Source organism: Rhipicephalus microplus, chromosome 9, assembly GCF_043290135.1.
Source record: "Rhipicephalus microplus isolate Deutch F79 chromosome 9, USDA_Rmic, whole genome shotgun sequence".
In the NCBI taxonomy this organism is placed as follows: domain Eukaryota; kingdom Metazoa; phylum Arthropoda; class Arachnida; order Ixodida; family Ixodidae; genus Rhipicephalus; species Rhipicephalus microplus.
In genome coordinates, this window is record NC_134708.1 from 10,004,374 (window position 1) to 10,026,662 (window position 22,289).

The following is a 22,289-nucleotide window of genomic DNA, read 5'->3' on the forward strand; positions in this document are numbered from 1 at the left end:
GAGAGACAGAGGGTTAGGTGGGTTGAAGAGATTAAGAAGTTTGCGGGTATAAATTGGCAGCAGCAAGCACAGGACCGGGTTAACTGGTGTAACATGGGAGAGGACTTTGTCCTGCAGTGGACGTAGTCAGGCTGCTGCTGATGATGATGATCACTTTAGAAATTGTAAGCATGCGCCCTTCCTTCTCCCATTCCTTCCTCCTCTATCTTTCATCCCCCCCCCCCCCCCAATCCCCTGCGTGGTGCCGTGTCGGTGCCTTCGTATTGAAAGACAGTAACAGCTCCGCGCTTTTTTCTTCACTTTTCCCTCTCATGAAGCTTTACAAATCGCAAGCAGTTTAACACTGGTCCACAGTCTGTGCACTGTGTACTGTGTACATTCTTACATTTCTTACAGTAGATAACCAAACCTACCATTTGTAAATGATACTTGTGTACTGCGCTGGTTTTGTTTCCCCGCATTAAACTTGAGGGATAGCTTGACTGATACTAATTTACAAGCATGTGACTATTCACGTAAATTTAAACATATATATGCAGGGAAGAATGATGTACTTTCATGTCGTATGCTGTACTGTCCTGCATTTTGTGTCCTTAATATTTTTTACAACATATTTTGTGTACTAAGCGAAGAGTAGCCGCCTGCACTATGATGACACCAACCTCTCCTACTTCATCAATTTTAAATAAAAAAAAGCCTCCATGTAACCATCCTTTGGATGATATTTGTGCAGCATTGGACATTGTAATAACTGTGACGCGGCATTAATTAGAGGGTTTTGGAAGATGAATTTCCTATACGGCAGTATAGATGTCCCCGTTTATTTGAGAATGCAATCTATATATGAACTTCACTACGCAATCGCTTGGACTAAAAGGCAGATACAAGCAGTGGCCACGAGATAATCATATCAGGCGACGCGTCAGCACAACGTAAATAGAACAGATAGCTGCGGCAATCTTAGCTGCGGCAGCCATCGATAATAGGGAGTTTTAGAATAGCGTTAGAAGGCATTGTGGGTGTTGTGGGTGTCATATGAGTTTTAGAATAGCGTCTGTTCTGCCCACTCTCCCTCCACGGAAAAATTTATTAACTTCAGCCCCTTACCGTAAACCCAAATGCATGGAGGGTACTCGGCCCCAGCGCTTTGCGGGCCGCACATGCCGCGCTATTTTTGATTTTCTGCGAGCGGACTGCAAGCGAGAACGGCGGCTCGCATTACGACGCATGCGCAGTGGCAGCGACCGCACCGCAAGGGCTTGCAGTGCGCTATTCTAAAGCTTCTTATTGTGTGAGCCAGGTGTTATCTCGTGTAATGCCGCAATAGGTGAAGCCGCAAAGTGCTAACTTGTCGTTCCGAACAGATTGCTCAGTGTAAAAATATATTTTAAATAAAAATATATGTAATTGGTATATATGTTGTAGCTTTCAAGAAAAAAGTAATAAACGATGTGTTTCGACGGTATTTATTGCGGTTTTTTGTTTTCGGGTGAGCAAAAACTGTGCTCTTGCTGTCAGAGGAATGGAGTTGGAATACGTTTTACCTATTTATTTATTTATTTATTTATTTATTTATTTATTTATTTATTTATACTTTGAAGGGACACCAAATAGAATTAATTGGATTGACAAACTGCACTCTGAGAGCTGTGATGCCACAAGTTTCACAGCGATTGCTTCATTATTAACGGAGAAATTCAAGGTTGAAATTACAGTTTCAAATTTTGCGCCAAAATCATCAGGCGTGAATTAAGAAATTACCAAATGGATTTTCGCTATTTGTGTGTCCCCGGCTCAACAAAATTTTCTGAAATTTCGTATGCAAAGTCTATGGCACCCACCGGTTGCAATGTACTTCATTTTCATTGGTTGGAGGCTACAAGACGCCTTCGGAATTTCTTGGTACGGGAACGTCAGGGCGGCGCCGCAGTTTCTTTTCACGTGTTTTCTCACATTCTAAGCGTCGTGTCCCTGTAAGGATGGTGTTTTGGAGATAGTGAAGTTGTACTTCATCAATACGCGAAAATCTTTTTGCTCTTTAGTGTCCCGCGAATCATATTGTCACTCGCGTTTCTTGCTTTGTTTAATGTATTCTGATTTCACCCGTTAAAACTACGACGGTGCCGCAATGTTTGGGAAGGTTCGCAATCGTTCTACATCATTGCTTGAAAAATTACGCGCAGGCCGCGAGTATAGTCAAGTTTTCTCAAGCGCTTTTTACCGGAGCGCCAGCGATAACGCTGGAAGGTTTGATGACTGATTTATGGAAGACGACGTGTTTCAATGATGATAAGATCACTCGACAACCGACACTTTTCTGCCTGCTATCAGTTTACACCTTGACTTGCTATTAAACTTACCGTTTCAATTTACGGGTACAAGTTCGCCCCCAACAAATAGTTTAGTTTGTATATATATATATATATATATATATATATATATATATATATATATATATATATATATATATATATATATATGTATGTATATATATATATGTATGTATAATCATCGCCAGTGCTTTAGCATTTTTCAAGCCGAATATTCGAAAATTGTGCGAAATTGTGCGAATGCTATTCGCCGGAAACTTGCTCGCCTTTGTGTGCTGCATAAAGCGTATCACCATAACCCCATACTTAAATCACGTTGGCTAAACCCTCCTTTTTTCCTATCTGAACGCCTCGACCATCATTACAAGGTTCATATTCCGCGCCAAAACACCCTAACATACTCCCATTCTTTTTTACCGAAAACATGCCATGATTGGAACAACCTGCCTGCGTCACTAGTCACGATTACTAATCAGGAACGCTTTCGGGTGGCACTCGAAAATTTTATGCATTGATGTGCTCAACGCATTTTTTCCCCTGGTTTTGTTTGCTGCTGTTCGGTTACCGTTCATTTGTGTATCGCAGATTCGTTGTGCCATGTTGTAATTTTTTTTCGGTACTTTCTTTGTGTGTTAGATCGTCATTACGGTATTTTTTTTTTGTCGCGGTGCTTCTTTGTTTGATTTTTTGATTTCTTGTTTGATTTGTCGCGGTGCTTCCTTTTTTTTTTAGATATTGTGTAAGCGTTGTCATTTACACGTTGTTCTCGAGTGTTGTACGCATGTACTGAATGTGATTTGTTTTTCACGTTTCAATTGTATTTTTTGTCTTCTAAACCCACTCCCCTCTATAATGCTGTATGCCCTGAGGGTACAATAAATAAATAAACAAATAAATAAATAAATAAATAAATAAAGAACTGGGACAGATTTATCGCTATGCTGGCAGGAATACATGACGAATGACGATAGACGAAAGGCAACGGCAGAAAAACTCGCAAAAACTTTTCGAAATCACCTAAACGTGCTGTATGTTGACGCTTCTCGACAGGAGAGAGACGCTTACATTATATGCGAGGTGACCGGCAATGGGGAACCTATTACTGTGACCACCGTATAAACGACCTCAGAATTAGAGGCAGGGGAAGCTGCCGTCGCGCTGGCCGCCACGATTCGGACTACTAGTCACATCTTGAGTGGTTCTAAAAGGGCGCTCGCGAACTACGTAATGGGCTGGTTTAGGCCGATCGTGACCGACATCATCGGAAATAACAATTAAGCAAAAAATTGTTGACCATCTCCCCGAAGAGAACCCTGTTGGGAGGTGAAGCAGCCACTGTGTGCACGGCGTTGACGTGGTTTAAGCAAGCGTCGACGTGGGTGCTGGAAGAACGGTTTGAAGCGAAACTCGGTGTAGTGTTTACTCAAGTAAATGTTTGCTTCAAATGCAAAAAAAAAAAAACGGAGGCGGGTTGGGTTTTTGTAAGTTTCATCGCAGATAAACGAGCTGGAAGCATGCGGTCGATCGTTGCAGGGTGTGGAGAGGGTGAAGTGAGATAGAACTGTGTTGCGAGCGGGTGGAGGAGCCGCAGTTGAGGGCGCTGCGGCGCGCGTGCTGCGGGTGAGGGAGGGACTGACGTCAGAGCACACCTGCGAGGGAAGCGTGCGAGGAGAGCGTGACGTCAACGCGCAGCTGCGGCGTGACCTTCTTGTCAACGCCCAACACCTGCGGTGAGCGGAACGCGTTGTGGCGTGTTCGTATGGACGCACGTACGACGGCGTTACACTCGTAAGTCAAAGAGCTGCTTCGCATCTAGTAAGATACGTCTTGTATGGGTGCCCGCTCACGTGGGGAATTCAGGGAATGAGGTGGCCCACTGTGCAGCCCGAGGATAGGTGAACCCTTCCACCTATGCATGATCTTCCCGCAGGAAGGCATCACCACGTATAACGAAATTAGAGCTGATTATAGAGAGAACTGCAAAATATATGGCCCTGCATACTGACCTCTATAAGAGTGGGATTAACTGGGCCGAAATGGCTGGGGCATGTTTTTGCCCACCGCCCTTTGAACCACTGGCAAGATGAATTCAATGACCTTGTTGTGCCGTTAATAAGGTTATTTATCTACCAAACGTCCATTATGACAACTCCAATCAGCGAAGCAACTTCAGCGAAGCACTTCCTGTCTGTACACAAGTTACATTTAGTCTACGTTTGACGTTCGATCAGAGGTTATAGCTAGGGAATGCCTCTCTGACTTTGTTGAGAAATGTTTTTGATGATGACGTCATTCTGGCCAGGTCCAGAAGCTATACGTCATACTCAGTTACAGAAATTACGTCATGAGAAAGACGAATATGCGACTGTGCTTCACATGTGCATATTTAGAAATTTTCCTCCATTTCTTGAAATGCAGAGTGCGAACTTGTATGCCTGTAGCCCGAGGTTTAAACTTATTGTGTTTTAACGCTAAATAAAGCTGAAACTTCTGTTACATCATAGTATTCTATTTAAGTATCGCGTTATGATTAATTGCAAGAAGGGGCAACCTACTTTTTTTATTTAGCCTAGCACGAACGTAAAGTTTCTCAAAAGAGCCTCGGCTGTGTCAGAAGATGCAGTACATTCGTGTCACTTTAGCCGTCATTACTACTGCGTTCCACCAATACGATTATTTGAAAGCATCAGTCGCTTACGTCCATGCTGGCGGAAACGTCGAGAACCAAGACGATCCGTTGGGGCAGATCCTCCCTCTGCTGCGTCTCATCGAACGAAACCTCGATACGCTTGGAGATGTCGGGTCTTGGCAGGCTGCAAGCATGGCGAGACGGTAATGGAACAATACGCGTGTTAGTTAATAGTGATCTGTTTTTATTATTAAGTATAAAGCGTTAGATGCCTCACAAAACTATGAACAAGCGCCCAAAGAGGAGATCCTCGGATCGTGGCTCTATGCGTTGCAGGCTAACAAAGCGACGCGAGTTCCAGGGACCACTTGTAGCCGTGCAATGGACAGGCGCCCGTACCCCAGCGGAGCTTTCTTCTTCTTTGTTTCTTTCTTTTAATTCCTCGTCCCTTCCCCCAGTGCAGGGTAGCAAACCGTCTTATTGATTTCCCATAGCCTTTCCTTTTCTTTCCACTACGACGTATGAAAAAAAAAAACTCCATGGCGTCACTATACGACTTCATTGTGACGTCAGCTATTTACAACATTTGTGACGTCATAATGAAGTAACTTGATGACATCATCGTAGCGTCATCGCTTGGCCAATAGTAGAAAACGGTGAAAAATTAGGTGGGATCCAGAGAGCCTGCAATGCTTCTAGGAGAGGTGGCATTACAAAGCTAGGTTACGTACAGAAATATTTCTGATGGCGTGAAAAGAGGTGCGGGGGGGATCAATACAGTTCGCTGAGATGAAAAACATCTTAGTCGAATACGTAAGGGAGCCACTGAATTTATTTCGCCGTACTTATCTTGATTCATTATTAAAAAAAGTATAGGGGCTGCTGGAGGACATGTAACCGTATATGCCTAAAATTAAACGGTAGAGGACTTCAGAATCTATCATTCATTGAATCAACCGTGAGTGCTCTTTACACGGCGCTTATCTCGACTTGTAAGCCGCTTACTTTTTTGCTATGCTATTCTAAGTTTGCTTGAAATTGATGTTCAGCAATGTTGTTACTTTTTTTTTGCGTTGGAATAGATTCTCGTTGAGTGGATTGCTTTGTCATCAGCTTACATCAGCTCTGCTGGAGTGTACTAATTTTTCTACGTGCATTTTACACATCAATGGGGATCTTATCGAAGTTTGTATATCTAGCTTACGCATGCGTCATTAGAAAATACAAAGCTGCTCAAATGTAATGTTCCTAAATGAATGCACAATGGCGAATTTTTTTGTACTGTTAATACAAATATTTTGTAATAATTATGCTGGACACCAGATAACTAATGCCATAGTATCGAGAAAAAGACAGCACTTGCGGTATTGATATTATATTGCGCACAATGAAGTGCCTATAAGAAATATTTTCAATAAAAAAAAGAACTTCAGTGGAAAGCACAACGCATGCCTTATGTGCTTCTCTTTCGTTGTGTACTCGTCACTGGTGCGGCCCTACCACGATTATGAACCTTAAAGAACCTGCTGCCTTTCCGTAATGCTGAAATATTTTGCCTGTAATATCACCGAATTCTCGGTGCATAACCGAGACTTAGCCTGTCTAAAGTGCGTACGTATATACAGCCTCATTCCCGCCTGGTGTCTCGATCTCAACACGGCGTTGCGCAAAAAAACAAACAAACGATGACATCAAAGAAGGGATACAAAACATCCCAAATGAAGGGATGAAAAGTCGTGGTCATCAGAGTGACACCTTGCGGCAGTTGCGGGCTCTGGTGTGGTGTGCCGTGGAGCATGTGCGGCTTAACAGACATGCTGACCTGCTTTGCACGAGTGGCAACGTTGAACGTTGTGATTTACCCCACAGCGGTGGTATACAGTGGCTAACAACGTTACTAGAACCTGGTTCAAGTAACGTTGGTGGCTAAGGTACTCGGCTGCTGATCCGCGGGTTGCGGGATCGAATCCCGGCTGCGGCGGCTGCATTTTCGATGGAGGCGAAAATGCTATCGGCCCGTGTGCTCACGTTTGGACGCACGTTAAAGAACCCCAGGTGGTCTACACTTTCGGAGCCCTCCACTACGGCGTCTCCCATATTCATGTCGCGGTTTTGTGACGTTAAACCCCACATATCAATCAATCAATGAAAGTTGCGCTTGTTTAAATGAATCGCGGCGTTCAATCGAGTCTGTGGCTGCCGCATTTTCGATGGCGGCGAAAATGCTTTAGGACCGTGAGCCCGTGTTTTTTAGATTTAGGGGATCGTTAAAGAACTCCAGGGGAACGAAATTTCCAGAGCTTTCTAGTATGGCGTCTCATAATTGCACGAGGGTTCTGTGAGGTCAAACTTCAGTTATATATAAAAATATTGTTTAACCGAAGATGCATGCTCCTTCGGGGTGATTTCAAAATCTAGATTCACAAAAAAAAGAAAAAAAGACGAGTTTGGGGGGATAACACGCACCTTTTCGCCATCTCGCGAGTCATCGCTATAGTTGCGTGTTATCGTGTACGTTCTTGTTATTACGCGACTGATAACACACCACTGAAGCAAGTGCGCCTTTCAACTTTGTCATTCGTACAATTTTTGTCAGCATGTCTGTTATGCTGTGCATGTTCCTGGGCACACCACGTGAGAGCCCAGAACTGATGCAAGGTGTCGCCCCGCAGAGCAATGCCGGCTGCTCGCGCGTTCTATGCCCTGACGGAGACGCGGCAATATAGTTGCACGTACGGTGCCTAATCGTACTCTTCCGCACCGCTGGAGTCAATGCCTTGGCATGGGACCGTTGCAGTTGTGCAACGTGGGGCCACTGAAGGAATACGCGAGCTTAAACAATAAGTTAGGCTCAGGGATGAAAGAGAAGGGTCCATACTTCTTGAAGTCCTCGTTCTCGCTGATCACTTCCCACGTGGATTTCCCCTTGCACATCGCATTATGCTTGTTGGGAGCGAAACGGTTGTGCTGGCGCGATCCTTTGCCGGAGTCGCAGAATTGGCTCACCTGCAATGTAGGTCGTGGTTTTAGAACGTGAGCGTACTTTATGCGTGGAAATACCGTACCCGTCTCGGCAACATCCTCGTTTGCGGCACAGGCTTGTAATCGTGTGAACATCCGGTCACTGTTACGTTTTGGAATGTCTATAGTTTAGGTCGGCGCTTATGGCCAGAAGCCAGCTGCCTTACGACGACCGAACATTCGACAACCATACCATAGGGTGTTTTAGTCTGTCCAACATTCCGTTGTACGCAACATGCTTTGCGCGTACCAGAATATACGGGGTGTGAAGTGCGCGTGCGCGAGCCCGAAAAACATGGCCTCACCCCAGAAAGTGGTTGCCGGCCACTTCGTAGTTAGGCCTTTCATTCACTGTTTAATATAAAATTTAGCTTTCTAGATTCACTAGGATACGATGAGTAAAATCATACACGCGCGGCAGAAGTTGCCGCTCCCGAAGTCGTGCACTAGCAACGGTAACCGTTTTTTTTGAATACTTGGAGTTTTCACGTACCTAAACCACGATGTGATTTAATCATGCCGTAGTGGGCGGCTTGGGAAATTTCGACCGCCTGCTGTTCTTTAGCGAGTGCCGCCTCCGGGATCGGACCTGGGACCTTCGGGTCACCAGCCGAGCACAGTAACCACTGTGGCACCGAGGCGGGCCGTGTTTGCTTCGACGCCGCAGTGTTTGCGGCTAAGGTTCTGGGATGCTGACCTGAAGGTCGCGGGTTCGATGCCGGCCGCGACGGTCGCATTTTGATGGAGGCGAAATGGTGGAGGACCCTGTATGTCAGTGCGCGTTAAAGAACACCGGATGATCAAAATTTATGGAGCCCCTCACTACGGCGTGTCCCATAATCATATGGTGGTTTTGGGACGTAAAACACCAGATAATATTATGAATCTTAACCGAAGTGGGACACTCGCAACGATGCCAACCACTAAGCGTACACATATTTTTTTTTTTTCCTGCAGAGGCCTCTACAGAAGTGACAGTATGCCAGTGGGACGGGTGCTTCTATATTAATCGCTTTCGCAGCAAAATGTGGTGTCCTTTACGAAATGAAACATGACCGCCATTATAAGTTATTGCGGTTTGTGGAGCGTTCTTTATTCGTTCGTAGAAGAGGCAACGAGCGTGCTCCGAAAAACCTGGCGTACTCACGTTTGCGACATACGGCATGAACATGATAGACGATTCCACCGGATCCTTCACCGATGTGTAGACGTGAATAACGCAGTCCTTAGGAAATCTGCACGAGGTTTTATTGAGCTTCGTGCATATCTCTCCGGAGGCCATTTTTGGGATGAAGCGAAACTTTGTCGAGCACGCATTCAGTTTGACCTGAGAGACCACAAGGACAATAACAAAAAAAAAAAGCTTCGTGAATCCACTGATGCATCGTCATTTTTGAGAAATCTTACGTTCACGAGCTGAACACTTCGTCATAAAAGCCTTCTTTTGTGAAAATTACATTAATGCAGCACTTGGTTCGCTAGGCACAAATACGCTGAAGTACATGTATGCGTACCGTACGTTAAAACATGGGTAAATAACATAACCGCAAAAAGGTGAAAAAACTGTGAACACAAACTTTTGGCTCTTCAACCGCCCATGTTCCCTTGAACTTCTGTAGCTTTTTGCAGGTAAATATATAAGCATACTTTTACACTGTTCAAGTGAAGACTAATATAAACAGCAATCAAAGGCTAGAGTAAATAACATGAATCCCTAACTTACTAGAAGTGATCCTACGTGTGACAAACACGTTTAAACAGGCACTGACAGAAGCTGTATTTCGAAGATTCAGACAGAAATTTAAATTTACTAAGGACGAAAATACCGCGCTGTTCCGCGTGTGAGAGTTCAGTACTTCTATTCGTGCACTTTAACTTTTAAAACATTTAAAAATGAACAAAATGGTTCATGGGCAGTTAGAACACTATTGCGTATTTGCGTCTTCTGCGTCATTGCGTATTGTAATGCTTAATAAGTAAACTTGAAAGAGTACAAAATTTAGCTTTGCGCTCCACTTATTCTGTTTATTCGCGTCACTCGAGTGTAACCACTTTACGTAATAGGGCAAACCTTCAAACACTCGAGCAGCGTAGGGTCATATCTAGATTAAAATTCGCCTATCAGCGTTACTATGGTCACTTCGATATGTCGCGGAAACACTACATCCAAGAGCCTTTCAAACGATCAGCGAGAATTCATCACGGTAAGACTATTAGGCAACCCATTAGTCCCATTGATTTGGATAATTTTTCTTTGTTTCCTCGTGGAATTTCTTATTGGAATAGGTTACCTGAAGAGACGGTCAACTCTGTGCCATTAGAGGTGTTTTCTCAGCGTATTTGTAATATAAGCTTTTGTTAAAGAATCTTTTCGAAATTGGAAGACATTATCATTGTGTTCTTTTACCGTATGCATACCGTATCGCATGCTTACACGCGATTGTGGAAGCATATTTACGCCTCCCCTCATGTGTGTTGTACGTTTTAAAATTACGTCAAGCAACACTGATGCATTGTCAAGTTGTATGTCGTATTTCTGTCAATGTATTTCTCTGCTTTCACTCTTGCATGGGCCCGAGAAGGGCCTGCAGTATCTGTAAATAAATAAAAAAAACACGATAAAATGCAATGTAATTCAACACAGTAAAAAAAAAACAATGCGCACGTTTGCAGGAGTAGTGTTCAAACAGGCCTTGACACATGTCTGTCCCTTAGCAATATGGCGCTCTGAATCACGTGCTCACCTTTCCGTCTTCGCAGTAGGTGCGTGGGTACTTTTCGTCATCCAGCCAGCCATGTTCGTCAAAGACTCCGTACCGGTAATGGGCCCACTCATGCACGAACACGTATGCTGCAAGTGTGCACGATAAGGTGAGGAGGAAGCCATCCTTCCGAGCATCAGGCCGAAGCCTTTAGGTGCGGTCTTTTCTGGATCATGCAGCTCGCTAAAGTCCACAAAGGGACGCTAAAGGGAAGAAATATATCGACGTTGATTGCTGACACAGCGTTGCATGAAGCTCGTATAGCTTGTTTCAGGCTCAGCAAATCCGGAGTTTAAAAAAAAAAAAAATCATGCTTTTAGTTTTCCGTGCACCGTTAGCGCAATTCAAACTACCCGCGTGTTAGCACGTCCTTGTGACGTAGTTATGCCAATGTTTTTACTTGATTTACTGCCCGTTGCTCCGTGTGTTGGCGCAATGAGCAAGGAGTTCTAGCGGAGCACAAGCCCGGTGAAAAACGGGAACTGCGATGTTTCCAAGGGTATACCGTCAAGGAGCTGTTTCTTGTGCGAAACAGGCTGAAGCACACGATTTGTATATCGTTGCATATTGTAATACACTGAAATGTTCTTTCCTGTCATGGTCGATTCGAGTACTTTCGATAATTGTACTCAGGCCCATATAACGTAAGGTACGTAGGGCTTGTGTCTGAAAATGTCCCCTCTCGTTGCGCAAATTGTCTCATTTACCTTAATTTTTCAATTGCTAAAGCGCTGTTCGCCGTTGAGTCGTTATCGAACATTGACCTTTCAAGCTGACACTAATTATTTGCCTCCAGTATCGTCTAAAATATGTCATTTAGCAAGTACTAACTAGACCAATAAACAGTCTTGATATTCCTTTAATCTTCTGGCAGTACCACGTCAAGCACAAATCGCAAGGACACTCGGCGAGAAGGAGAGAAAGAGAGAGAGAGAGACAAAAAGGCAAATGAGAAAAGAAAAACACGTATTCATCATTAGGTCGAAGCAAGGAATGCAATGCCAACAAAACTTTATGCTATACGAAGCGAGGCTGACAGTTATTCTGGATCCGAACTCTTTTGGATCCGACCTCGCGTAACTCCACGAAACGCTGGTTTAAGAAAGAGAGATTGTGGTTATATCAGAAGAAAAGAAAAGAAAGGTGCCGACCCGTAACTGTCTCTCCTTACGAGGACACCTCAACAGGTCAGCAGAGGAATGGGGAATAAAAGATATAGGGAGAAGGAAGGAGGGATAAAAAGAATAGAAGGAAAATAGACGGATAAGAAGCCGCCAGCCAACGAGAGGAAAAAAGAAGGAGATAGGAAAGTGGGGATCCGGTCGAAGCAGTCCAAGGGCGGGGTGCCACAATGCGAGAGCTGCACGGCATTAGGAGACCGCGGAGGGCGAACCAGTCGGCGGGAGCTACGCTGAAGTCGGAGATCGCGAGGGCACAACCGTTCAGCTTGAAATCCTCCGAGCGAATCCTTAAGAAAGTCTACACGACCGCTTCAGGGAGAGCTTCGGTTTTCGCACAGCCTATTTTGCGTAAGGGGCTTCCTTCGAAGACTCGATGAGTTTGCGCAATGAGTTTACCTGGGTTTCGGAAAGTCTTCGCTGTAGACGCGTTCAGTTCGGCTACGAACGTTGGCGTCAGCTTAATGTAGTCCCCGCGCTCCCCGCAGAGTCTCGACTGTTTCGTGAAAGGCCGTTCCTCCGCGGTTGAACCGGAGAGGTCGACTCGTACGTCGCTCTTGTCGAACCAGCTGGAAGACACGCTGCGCGCGCCGCTTCTCTTGGGCCACGTGTTCGGGAAGTTGATCATCACGTGCTTGAAATAGACACGGCCGTTGGTGGCACGGTGCAGGAAATCGGACGAAGACCTGAGGAGGCTCTGCAAGGGGTGATGAGTGTGTCCAATAATTCCTCACTGCGGCCTAAAGGGTGTTTATCCGTGTTAAAGAAAGAAGAGCAGAAAGTGCGTCACAAAGCGTGCAGAACCATTATTTCGTTCATTTTAAATAACAGTTGCAATTGAAAACTTCCTAATGACATACCTTTTTCTGTAGAAGGGCTGAAAGCTGGGCCAGTTGGTGACAATACCTAAACATATTTTAAGACAGCGCACGATTACGCGTAGACAACAGAAGCGCTTCGCTTGGTCCCTTCTTCTCTTCTGTCTGCATAGTCGTGCGCTATGTTAAAATATGTGCAAATGCATTTATCTGAACGTAAAAACAGGAATTACTTGATGGTCCGTTTCTTCTGTCTGGCACAGCTGACGAAACCAACAGACAGTGAATCTAAGGAAAGTATAGGGACATCACTTGCTGGCTTTAACTGCAGCAAGATCGACCGCTGGTATAGATGATATGGTTTCATATTGTTAAAGCAGTGCCAATAACAAGGCAATTGATACAGCGAAGCGTTCGTTGCGCAACACGTGTTCTAGCGTGGCGCTTACTGACCGCGTATCTGTTTATGACGTTGGAATTCGGAATATACATCTCCGGTGTAGTGCTAAATGAACATCGATATTTGGACTATGTGACATGCCTTGATGTTTTCCACGATGGTCTCGTTGTAAGGCACATCCTTGTGGATCGATATCAACAAGTCCTTGTAGCCTCCGTCGCTCTTGTCTACCGTTAGGCTTTTCACGCAGCTCAATAGGCACAGCAGGGCGGCCGCTACAGCCAGTCGCGAAGCCATGCTCACGTCCACACACTGTGTAACAGAGGAAACGACAAAACAAATTAATCACCGAAAGGAAATGATGTGTTATCGTCAATCAACGAAGAATCTGTTTCATCGCAAGGCCGAAGAAATTATTGCGATTGCAACATTGTGATGTTATATGAAGCAAGGCTGACAGTTATAACTCTTTCGGATGCGATCTCAGGTAACCCTAGTCAGAACGATGGAGTTAGAGAATACGGCCGCTCCAGGAAAAGCTGCTGTTTTTGCAGAGTCTCTTCGCATATAGAGAGCACATTGGACTCTGGCACAGGAATCAGAAAGGTATACGGGTAGAGATGCGAAATTTTCGGAAATTTTGAGCAATTGGAAGAAACATATGTCACACTTTTTTGAAATATTGGGGAAAAAATGGAAAACAAGTTTTCTTTAGAATGCGGCAACAATTTATTGCCAAATGTCAAAGGCAATAACACTCATTATGTAAATAACAGGAATGGAATGCTCTCTCCGATTTTACAAATGAATACAGCATTTAACAGATCGAAGGCAGGCCAGAGGCATCACCGCGAACTCATTCAGTTCTCTCGGAATGGGTGCAGCTTTCTGGAATTGTTACGGCAGTTAGAGAAAAGAACCCATATATGATTATATCGTTGTGACTTCGACTATGGAAACACTGATCAAGATCGTAAAAAGAGGTTCTACCTTTTATTCACAGTAAGTATCACTGGCTTCATCCGTAGCTTTCTTCGTCATGTAGATGCCGCATTCGGAAAAGCGTAGCTGCTGTTGCAGTGCTTACAGCCGCGGGTCCCCGTTTCCCGCCAATGGTCTCCCCGACCATGAAGTGCATGCACCAATCGGATTTTGGTCGTATACAGCTGCAGATTCTCCTTGAACACGGTTTTACATGCGTACTTCCGCCCCGGATTGCAGAAGTGTACAAGAGATGGTGAAAACTGAACGATAACGGGCACCGAAACCTCAGAAACCACCCCCACCGCAACTGCACACGAACGACGAAGCAGCGATCACGCTTGAGCTGACTTTACGTGATGTTGATAGCGAGTGGCCAGTCATAGTTCGGCATCAGGGGCGACGTTCCGGTTTCACGTTCTGGGGAAGTGATTTTAAAAAAAGAAAAGAAGAGAAAAGTGAGCCCCGTAACTGTCTCTCAGGGGGAGGACATCTCAACAGTAGCTCACGAGGGATGGGGGTAGAGAAGGGAATAAAAGGATAGGATTAAAACGTAGAGAGACAGAGAGCGAGGAAGGAGAGAGCGGGGCAGAGGGACAGGGAGCGACACAAGTAAGGAGAAGACAGGACAGAAGGACACGGTCGCAGAAGTTCGAGGACGGGGCATCACTGGCGAGAGCTCGTGTCGGCGACAGGAGATGGCGGAGGGCTAATCCAGTCGGCCAGAGCTACGCTGTCGTCGGAGATCGCGAGGGCACAACCGGTCGGCACGGAATCCAGCGAGCGAGTTCTACGTTTTAGCTTCACGTTCAGAGCTAGGTCTTGCCCAAGCTTTATTAAAGCGCGTCAAAGAGCTCGTTTCGCAGAAATTCTGGTGTAGGCGCCGGCGGTTGTGATCGAAAATTCATTACCTTATGCGTGACAAAAAAAAAACAAGAATGACGCAAATAATGTAAAAAAATGTAAAAAAAAAATCCTGGAGCAGATCGGGAACGGAACCGGGGTTGTTTTGGTTTTAGGGGGAATCGAACCCGGGTCGTTTGCGCGGCTCGCGGATGTTCTACTACACCGCCAAGTCTCTGCTTTTTTTCTTCAACGAATGAAATTATCACCAGTAAATTACACACAACATACTTCATCAGAAGTCAGGCGAACACACACAAGCGTCAAGAACGGGAAGCCACTCCGGAACGGGGTCAAAAGTATCGACAACACTGCGCACTTGAGCAGCTGCTTCTCGGAAGACAGATCTCGTCGAGCGTGGTGGCTCGGCGTGTCTATCGATCATGCGACTTTTCCATAATGAATAAAGTCCCAACAACATAAACAGGTCGTAAGGAGTATTATCTGTCAGACTCTTTTTGAACGGAAGGAACCTAATACCATAAGCTGTGATTGGAAGTTCTTTTCTTAACGTTCTTTTTAGAATGTCCCAAAAATAAAAAGCGTCACGACAATGAATAAAACAATGCTCTATAGTCTCAAGTTGGTTGCAGAGTCTACAATTCACTGTCCAGGGTACGTATATTGATTTTTCATTGAGCCACGTTTTCCCTGGCAGCATGGAAGTGGGCAGTTTAAAGAAAAATGTTTTCGCTGAAGGAGATATACTCTGCTTGCGAAAACAGTGGAAAGAACTTCATCTCCCCGGAAATGCAGCGAAAGTAGGTTTCATGCTTTACAAACGCACTCATTCTGTATAAATTCTTCACAGTGCAACATGAAATATGGCAGTATTAATGCGCGATACAAGCGCCAATTGCCAGTGGGCGTCAGAACATGTTACTAGCATAATGACTTTGTGGTTTAAAGCCGGTGACCCGCTACAACAGGCACACACGCTACTGCGCCTATTCTTTTAAGACCACGTAGTGGGTGCATACAGCAAGCTCGAAAAGGTTTCATGCACAAGGTGTTCGAAGTATATATGCACTAGAAACACGACAATACTATCGCGTTCGCCTCCTAAAAGTGAAGCTTTAGGGTCTCCTTATGTTTGATTTGGACTTTGTATGGAACATGATGGTGACTGCAACAACGTGTCGAAGGTGTCCATATAGTTGCTACTGCCAGAAAATCTAAATGTTGAACTATAGTGCAACGTTTTGCAAGCTTCATGATGAAGTCATGCATGGAGAACTCGGTTTGATGTAGGTGTTCATACTGCATGATTTTGCCTGGCGCTGTTGTGTGTTCGAAAAAATAGTTGTAATTTTAATGCAGTGTTGGCTGGATTGGTGTAGCGTTTTGTATTTCCTCAATTAAATGTCAGGCATTTAGAGAAGTACAACGCGTATCCACGCAAGAACATATAGCTCATTTGCGAATCAAAAGATCACTAGTATTGCTCTGAGTTGTTTCGTAAAGGACGATAGTTTTGATAGCCTAAAGGATGATAGTTTTGATGGCCCCGCCACGGTGGTCTAGTGGCTAAGGTACTCGGCTGCTGAGCTGTAGATCGTGGGATTGAATCCCAGCTGCGGCGAAAATGCTGCCGGCCCGTGTGCTCAGATTTGGGTGCACGTTAAAGAACCACAGGGGGTCGAAATTTCTGGTGCCCTCCACTACGGCGTCTCTCATAATCATATGGTGGTATTGGGACGCGAAACCCTACACATCAATCAATCAACGATAGCTTCGATATGTTCAAAAGCAGTGCTTAGACAGGCGTAAGTGAAAATAAAGATTGCAGTGATCTCATTATTATTTCCTGAAAACAGGTTTACTATTTTGTACGGGTATTTGTTTATGTTTGCTACATAGGATAGAATACAGGAAAATTGATGATGACGTACCTCCCAAGATTCAACTGTAGATAGGCCCGGACGATCAGCGCAGTATTTTTCAGCTGTGAACTGAAGGTGCGTGTGAAACATGGACCCGTTTTTCGTACCTTTTATGTGATAGATAGGTGCACTGATAAGATTTCATAATTATTCAAGGATACAATCACCGTATCGCGCGTAGTTTGGATCTACAGGTAGGTATTAAATTTTATTAGCACATAGTCAGCAAAACAGTGGCATGCAGGTTTGGCATATAAAAAAAAAAACAAAGCGGAACGAAGCCAGAGATAACGTGAACGGAACTAGAAACATGACAAATTATTACGTCAGTTCGTGTATGTGTAACTGTCCTGCGTGAAATAATACCCTTGTTGATTCAGCTTTCGGAATATCGCTAATCTTGCACTGGTTGGTCGTGAAAAATGCGATGGCGAATTGCTCATTCCCATTGCTCCGGTCACCTCTATTTTTCTCTCAAGTCATTGGCCGCAGTTTTATGAACGCTCACGTCATAAATGAGTTATTTAGCAACATCAACAATGATTCGTGAAATGTTAGAGTATAAGAGACCAGTTTTTCTTTTTTGAATTTTTTTTCGGATAGGATTTGGAACATTATCGGCAGTGCCTTTTTAGGCATTATTTTGGTGGCAGCCACATATATTCATAGACAGAATCCGCAGTCTTGCGGCTTGTCAAATCGGCCGGGGCTTTTTACACTCGGTAATTGCTCGTGAAAAAAAAAACGAATGTTTAAAAAGACCCGTTCTGAGTGTGTATGGGGTATACATTATGCCTGTGATCATGTGGAGAGGACTGGTAATGCGAGGATTTTAAATAATCTAAAACTTTAATCCCTGTTTTCTTTTGAGAGACTGACTGAATATTGAACGAGAATAAGCTATTTGTTTGTCTCAGTGCGACATTTTATTTTGTCTGAAAGTGACATATTTCAAAACCTGTGTGGCGGTTGGTCATGCTCCCATTGTTGCGTAGCAAGAGATTCCTTGCAGTTAGAGCATCACAGCCCCATGGAGGGGTTACAGTTTGCACGCTGGAGTGCACTTGGCACATTCAGAAAAGAATGGGCCCCAAACTGTGCGAAAACGAAAAAAAAAGCAGTGGCGTCAAGCGTTCTGTCGGGAAATCAATATTTGACCGGGGATGTCTTAGTGGTGTCAACATAGGTAATCACCAAAACTATTATTGTTTCACCAATGAAATATAGCCAGCTTAGAAGACATGTTAGAGCTGTCTGAGCCACATAATTTCGCACAGCATCGAAGGATACCGATACATACCACGGTCTTTGCTCAAAGAACTCCGACGCTTCGTGTAAATTCAATCAAGTCCAGTTGAAAGACGAACCATTCGTTCGTAAAGAACGCCTTCAGGCATCTCTTGTTGAGGATATTAGGTCAAATTATCCGAAGCTAGCTCATCCACAATTTCTTGCTAAATGCCTCTTTGGCAAAACTCAAAACCCTAACGAGTCTTTGAATTGCCGTGGGGAAGCGCGATGCAAAAAAAAAAAAAACGTTTGTCTAGGGCACCAAACACTGAAAATACGCACTAAATTGTTCCGCTCACTTTTAATGATGAAAATATAGCCTTTGATAATGTGCTCAACTCCTTCGGAATTTCGTCAGGGCACTTCACAGTGCTCTGACGAAATTCCGTCAGGGCACTGTGACATGGGCACATCATATTGAGCCGTCCCTACAGGACCTGCTCAGCATTAACCTGCGCCGACACTACTTTGCTGACAGTGCTGCGCAGCTGGTGACAATGGAGGCTCGCCAGGCAAGACGTTTCAACACGAATTGAAACAAACAAACAAAAAAGACAGGGGTGATGAGTATCTGGCTGGTGTCTATTAAGTGGGTCCATCAATTCGCTGCTGCCTTGTTGTACTTTTGTAATAGTGCACAATTTCAATTTTAAATGCAATTATTTAAAACATAAATTTTTGTACTTTTGTTCTTGTTTCTCAGCAACCACAATATCTAGAAACCTAGATTTCGACCAGTATTTAGAAAACATAATAGGGAATATGCTGAAGCAGAAGTACTGTTGGGTGAGAAAATGCTGTTCTTGAATGTGAAATATTATAGGTATTACCGATTTATAACTACAAAAACATTAGCAAAACTAAAGCAAAACATTTACAATAAATTAGCATTACAATTATCAGTGCTAAAGCTGCTTCCGTAAGAAGAGGAATGGCTTATAATCACAATGATAGTAAATTATTTACTGTAATGCTTATGGTTGTAAGAAAGGGTCCACAAACCTCGCCTAAAATACGTGTCGGGTATAGGGCTTGCCCGGTTTCTTTAACCCTAAATTTGGCTTATTCGCGAGACAAGTGTGCGCCACGAGGCGCAAACGATTTTACTTGGGGTGATAGCACCCCCAGAAGTGTCATCGCCCCCTGCTACGCTGTTTACTAAGAGATTCCTACGCGCCATCAGCGTTATGTAGCTGATAACGTGCTCTGCAAACCGATGTCAAGCCGATAGTAGTACCGCCGATTTCGCTGATATTAAACATTGCCGTATCGTGGGGTCCACACTCGCGCAATATTATTTAAAAAATGATTTATTGCGTAGTGGGTACCCTGCCAGTGTGCTTGTTGCAGTTACCCAAGGAGTGTTTAAAGAACACATCTGCCCGTAAAGGGAACTTTGATGGGCATGCGAATCAGCTATAGGTGCGACGTGGCGTTCCCCTAAATTCGTTCCGCTTATTGCAACAAACGGAAGGCCGCTTCTGATCTGAAGAGCCGCGGTCTCTTCAGAAGCGGCATGGCGGTATTTCTGCCGAGCTTCAGCTTCTCTTGCACGAAGTTCAGGGTCGACTTGGCGCCGCTGCCACTTCGCGACAGTGGCTCGAGCGTTCCGAGCAGCTGCTGAGGACGAGTGAGACTGCTGTTTACTGCCGATACCGGTGCGCTCCCATTAATTGTGACTGAATGAATGCGCGCTCTACCGGGCGCCACCGAGTTTATGGCGCGCGGACCAGCGCCTTCTGACGGGTTCTTCGAGTAATTTCACAAAAAGCGCCTCTACCGGGGGCCGAGACAAATAGTATAGGGACGACGCCTCACACGAAAGGTATAGCGTACAGCATAGCCACTCCTCTTAAAAAAAATTTAGTTGTGTAGCGACTAGTGCATATCCAAATGCTGCTAGCGGAGCGCCTATTTATGAGTGGTGCCCCAGCTCCTGTCCTCGGGCAACGCTTTATTCTATGAGAGACTGGTCAGTCTCCAGAATTTTCGTGATTAATCCTCGTTTCCCCACTAACACTATTAAACTGCGGTCCCGTGGAAACACTTTATTCTTTGGCTTAGCCATGCAGGCACGTGAAAAACTGTCAGCATCCCGCCTACTCAGGTGAACCATCTGAAGCATTGGTCCCAAGGGAACTAGACTGTCTTCGAGAGCATGCATGGTGCTGTGCCGGGCCACCTTCACGACGAGCTGTCAATTCACCGTCTACGCAGGAGGACTTCACTGGAGTGGGACAACGATGTGAACCTCGTTACTACTGCCGAGCAGGGGACAAGAGACAATATACGAACGGCCTCTTGTTTAGAGTAGTCACCCTTGCCAGCTCAACTCAGTTGAGCTAGCGGGCTCTGAACAGCTATACTGCTTTGCTTGCTATAAACTTGTTATTACACATGCTTGTCTCCTCCTTCAGCTTGCGAGCAAAGGCCCGACTTCGGCTACGATTGTTCATCAGCTTTGTGACTGGACAAGGCTGGTGTGTTCTTTTGTGGGTTTTTGTGATGTGTTGGGGCGTTGTTTTGTGGGAGTTTTAGTACTTAAAGTTATGAGCATCTAACTAATTATGTAATTATTCTGTCACCATTCAGCTTCGCTACTTTGATAAGAATCCACTAACAGGCCCGAAATGCATGCGTAGTTTGTTTTTTGGTTGTCTTTGTTTCGAGCAAAAAAAAAGTTCTTTCCTCGTTGGTCCTAGAACGTGTCACGTCAAACAACCGTCGAACATGGTAGTGTATTCAGCAAAGGGATCCTCTGCAGCAATACGCAGCATACTGAAGTTAGATGATCGCCAGTTGTCCACTCAGGAGGATTCCACAAGTGTGCACGGTTAGTTTTAGGTCATTTGGTCAAACACGCGGTGCGTGACGTGCCATTGAAGTTGGCGTGTACATATGTACCCACAGGGATTGAAAGGGTTAAGCTCTGCAGAGTGTTGAGTAAAATTGAGTGCTCCACGCTGTCATAAGCTTACGCTATGCCCAGGGTTACTAATGCAGCGTGATGTCTCCTTTTCCAAGCAAGCTGTATATCAACATTCCAAATCAACATGTGTACACCATATTGAGCCGTCACTACGAAAACCAGTTTGGTTTGCTTTTAACATTAACTTATTTGCAATCCAAATATTTGTTTGGCCATTTAGGACCCTCTCTATGGGTTTAACCATGTTAGATGTTTGTGATATTGGTCGGATATTTGCTACGGCAAAACCTAATGCGTGCTTTTTTAATATTTTAATTTATCTTCGCTATTTTACAGTGATTCTGTATTCAAGCGTTGCTTAACGAGTATTTATAAAATTGAAGACGTCACCGGCTGATAACTTGAATAAAATTCTAATCATAGGAACTGTGATTCCATCAGGACAAAGAGCTGACGAAAGTAGATGTATAATCACGTTGGATGCTTCAGACAGTGTTACTTTTTCGAAGCCGGTTGTTATAGCAGACGTTTGCCAGTTGAATGACACAGTCGAATAAAACCTAATTTCCAGATCTCTGCCAATTGACACTAAATATTTTGTCGTTTATAGCGATGATAGCCCATCATAATCAGTATTTACTGCAGACGGCATGATTTTGCGACATCTCGTATATCGAAATAAAGCTTTGTTATTTTAAGACTTCGAAATAAAAGCGAAATGTCTTTTGTAACAGTTTTCTTTAGCTTTGGGCTAACGTTAGTTTAAATGCCATGGCAATAAATGTATGCTGCCAAGTTGTTAGGTAACTGATTATGAATTAGCTTTTTACAAGCTGCCGGTCGTCGTCTGGGATCGCGTGTGCAGCCGGAATTCCACCATAGGATATAGGGTACCCTAATTGTTGGCCAGTTCCACAGAAAATTTACTTTTTGTAAGCTCTTTTAAGTACTGCACCTAAATATATACATTTAGTGTCATCGCTGTCTTCGGAGGCAGAAACTAAAGCTGCTTTTAGATCATTTTTAAATTTGGAATAGATCATGAAGATTCGGGCATGGAAACATGATGGCATAATGATGAGGCAAGTGATCTAAAAAAAATAAAGGAAAGTGGTCACTGTTTGTGGCGCAACCCAGGGCTGTCCATGAAGTGCTAGCAATAGCC

General features: G+C 44.4%; 1 protein-coding gene and 1 long non-coding RNA gene across 2 annotated transcripts in view; one reads left to right on the forward strand and one right to left on the reverse strand.

Moving 5' to 3' along the window:
* The window catches only part of LOC119164850 (calcium-activated chloride channel regulator 1), a 30,962-nt gene extending 13,918 nt beyond the window's left edge, over positions 1 to 17,044 (reverse strand). The window contains exons 1-7 of the mRNA XM_075873099.1: positions 16,915 to 17,044; positions 13,280 to 13,450; positions 12,320 to 12,617; positions 10,725 to 10,831; positions 9,128 to 9,307; positions 7,838 to 7,965; positions 5,029 to 5,143 (exon numbers count right to left, since the gene is read on the reverse strand). Coding sequence (XP_075729214.1) covers positions 5,029 to 5,143; positions 7,838 to 7,965; positions 9,128 to 9,307; positions 10,725 to 10,831; positions 12,320 to 12,617; positions 13,280 to 13,450; positions 16,915 to 16,995 — 1,080 coding nt within the window. The 5' untranslated portion in view covers positions 16,996 to 17,044. The remainder of the gene's footprint in view (positions 1 to 5,028; positions 5,144 to 7,837; positions 7,966 to 9,127; positions 9,308 to 10,724; positions 10,832 to 12,319; positions 12,618 to 13,279; positions 13,451 to 16,914) is intronic.
* LOC142771527 (uncharacterized) overlaps positions 1 to 20,916 on the forward strand; it is a 177,549-nt gene extending 156,633 nt beyond the window's left edge. Inside the window, exon 3 of the long non-coding RNA XR_012885971.1 lies at positions 20,260 to 20,916. This is a non-coding gene — a long non-coding RNA (uncharacterized LOC142771527). The remainder of the gene's footprint in view (positions 1 to 20,259) is intronic.
* Positions 20,917 to 22,289: the final 1,373 nt, after the last annotated feature.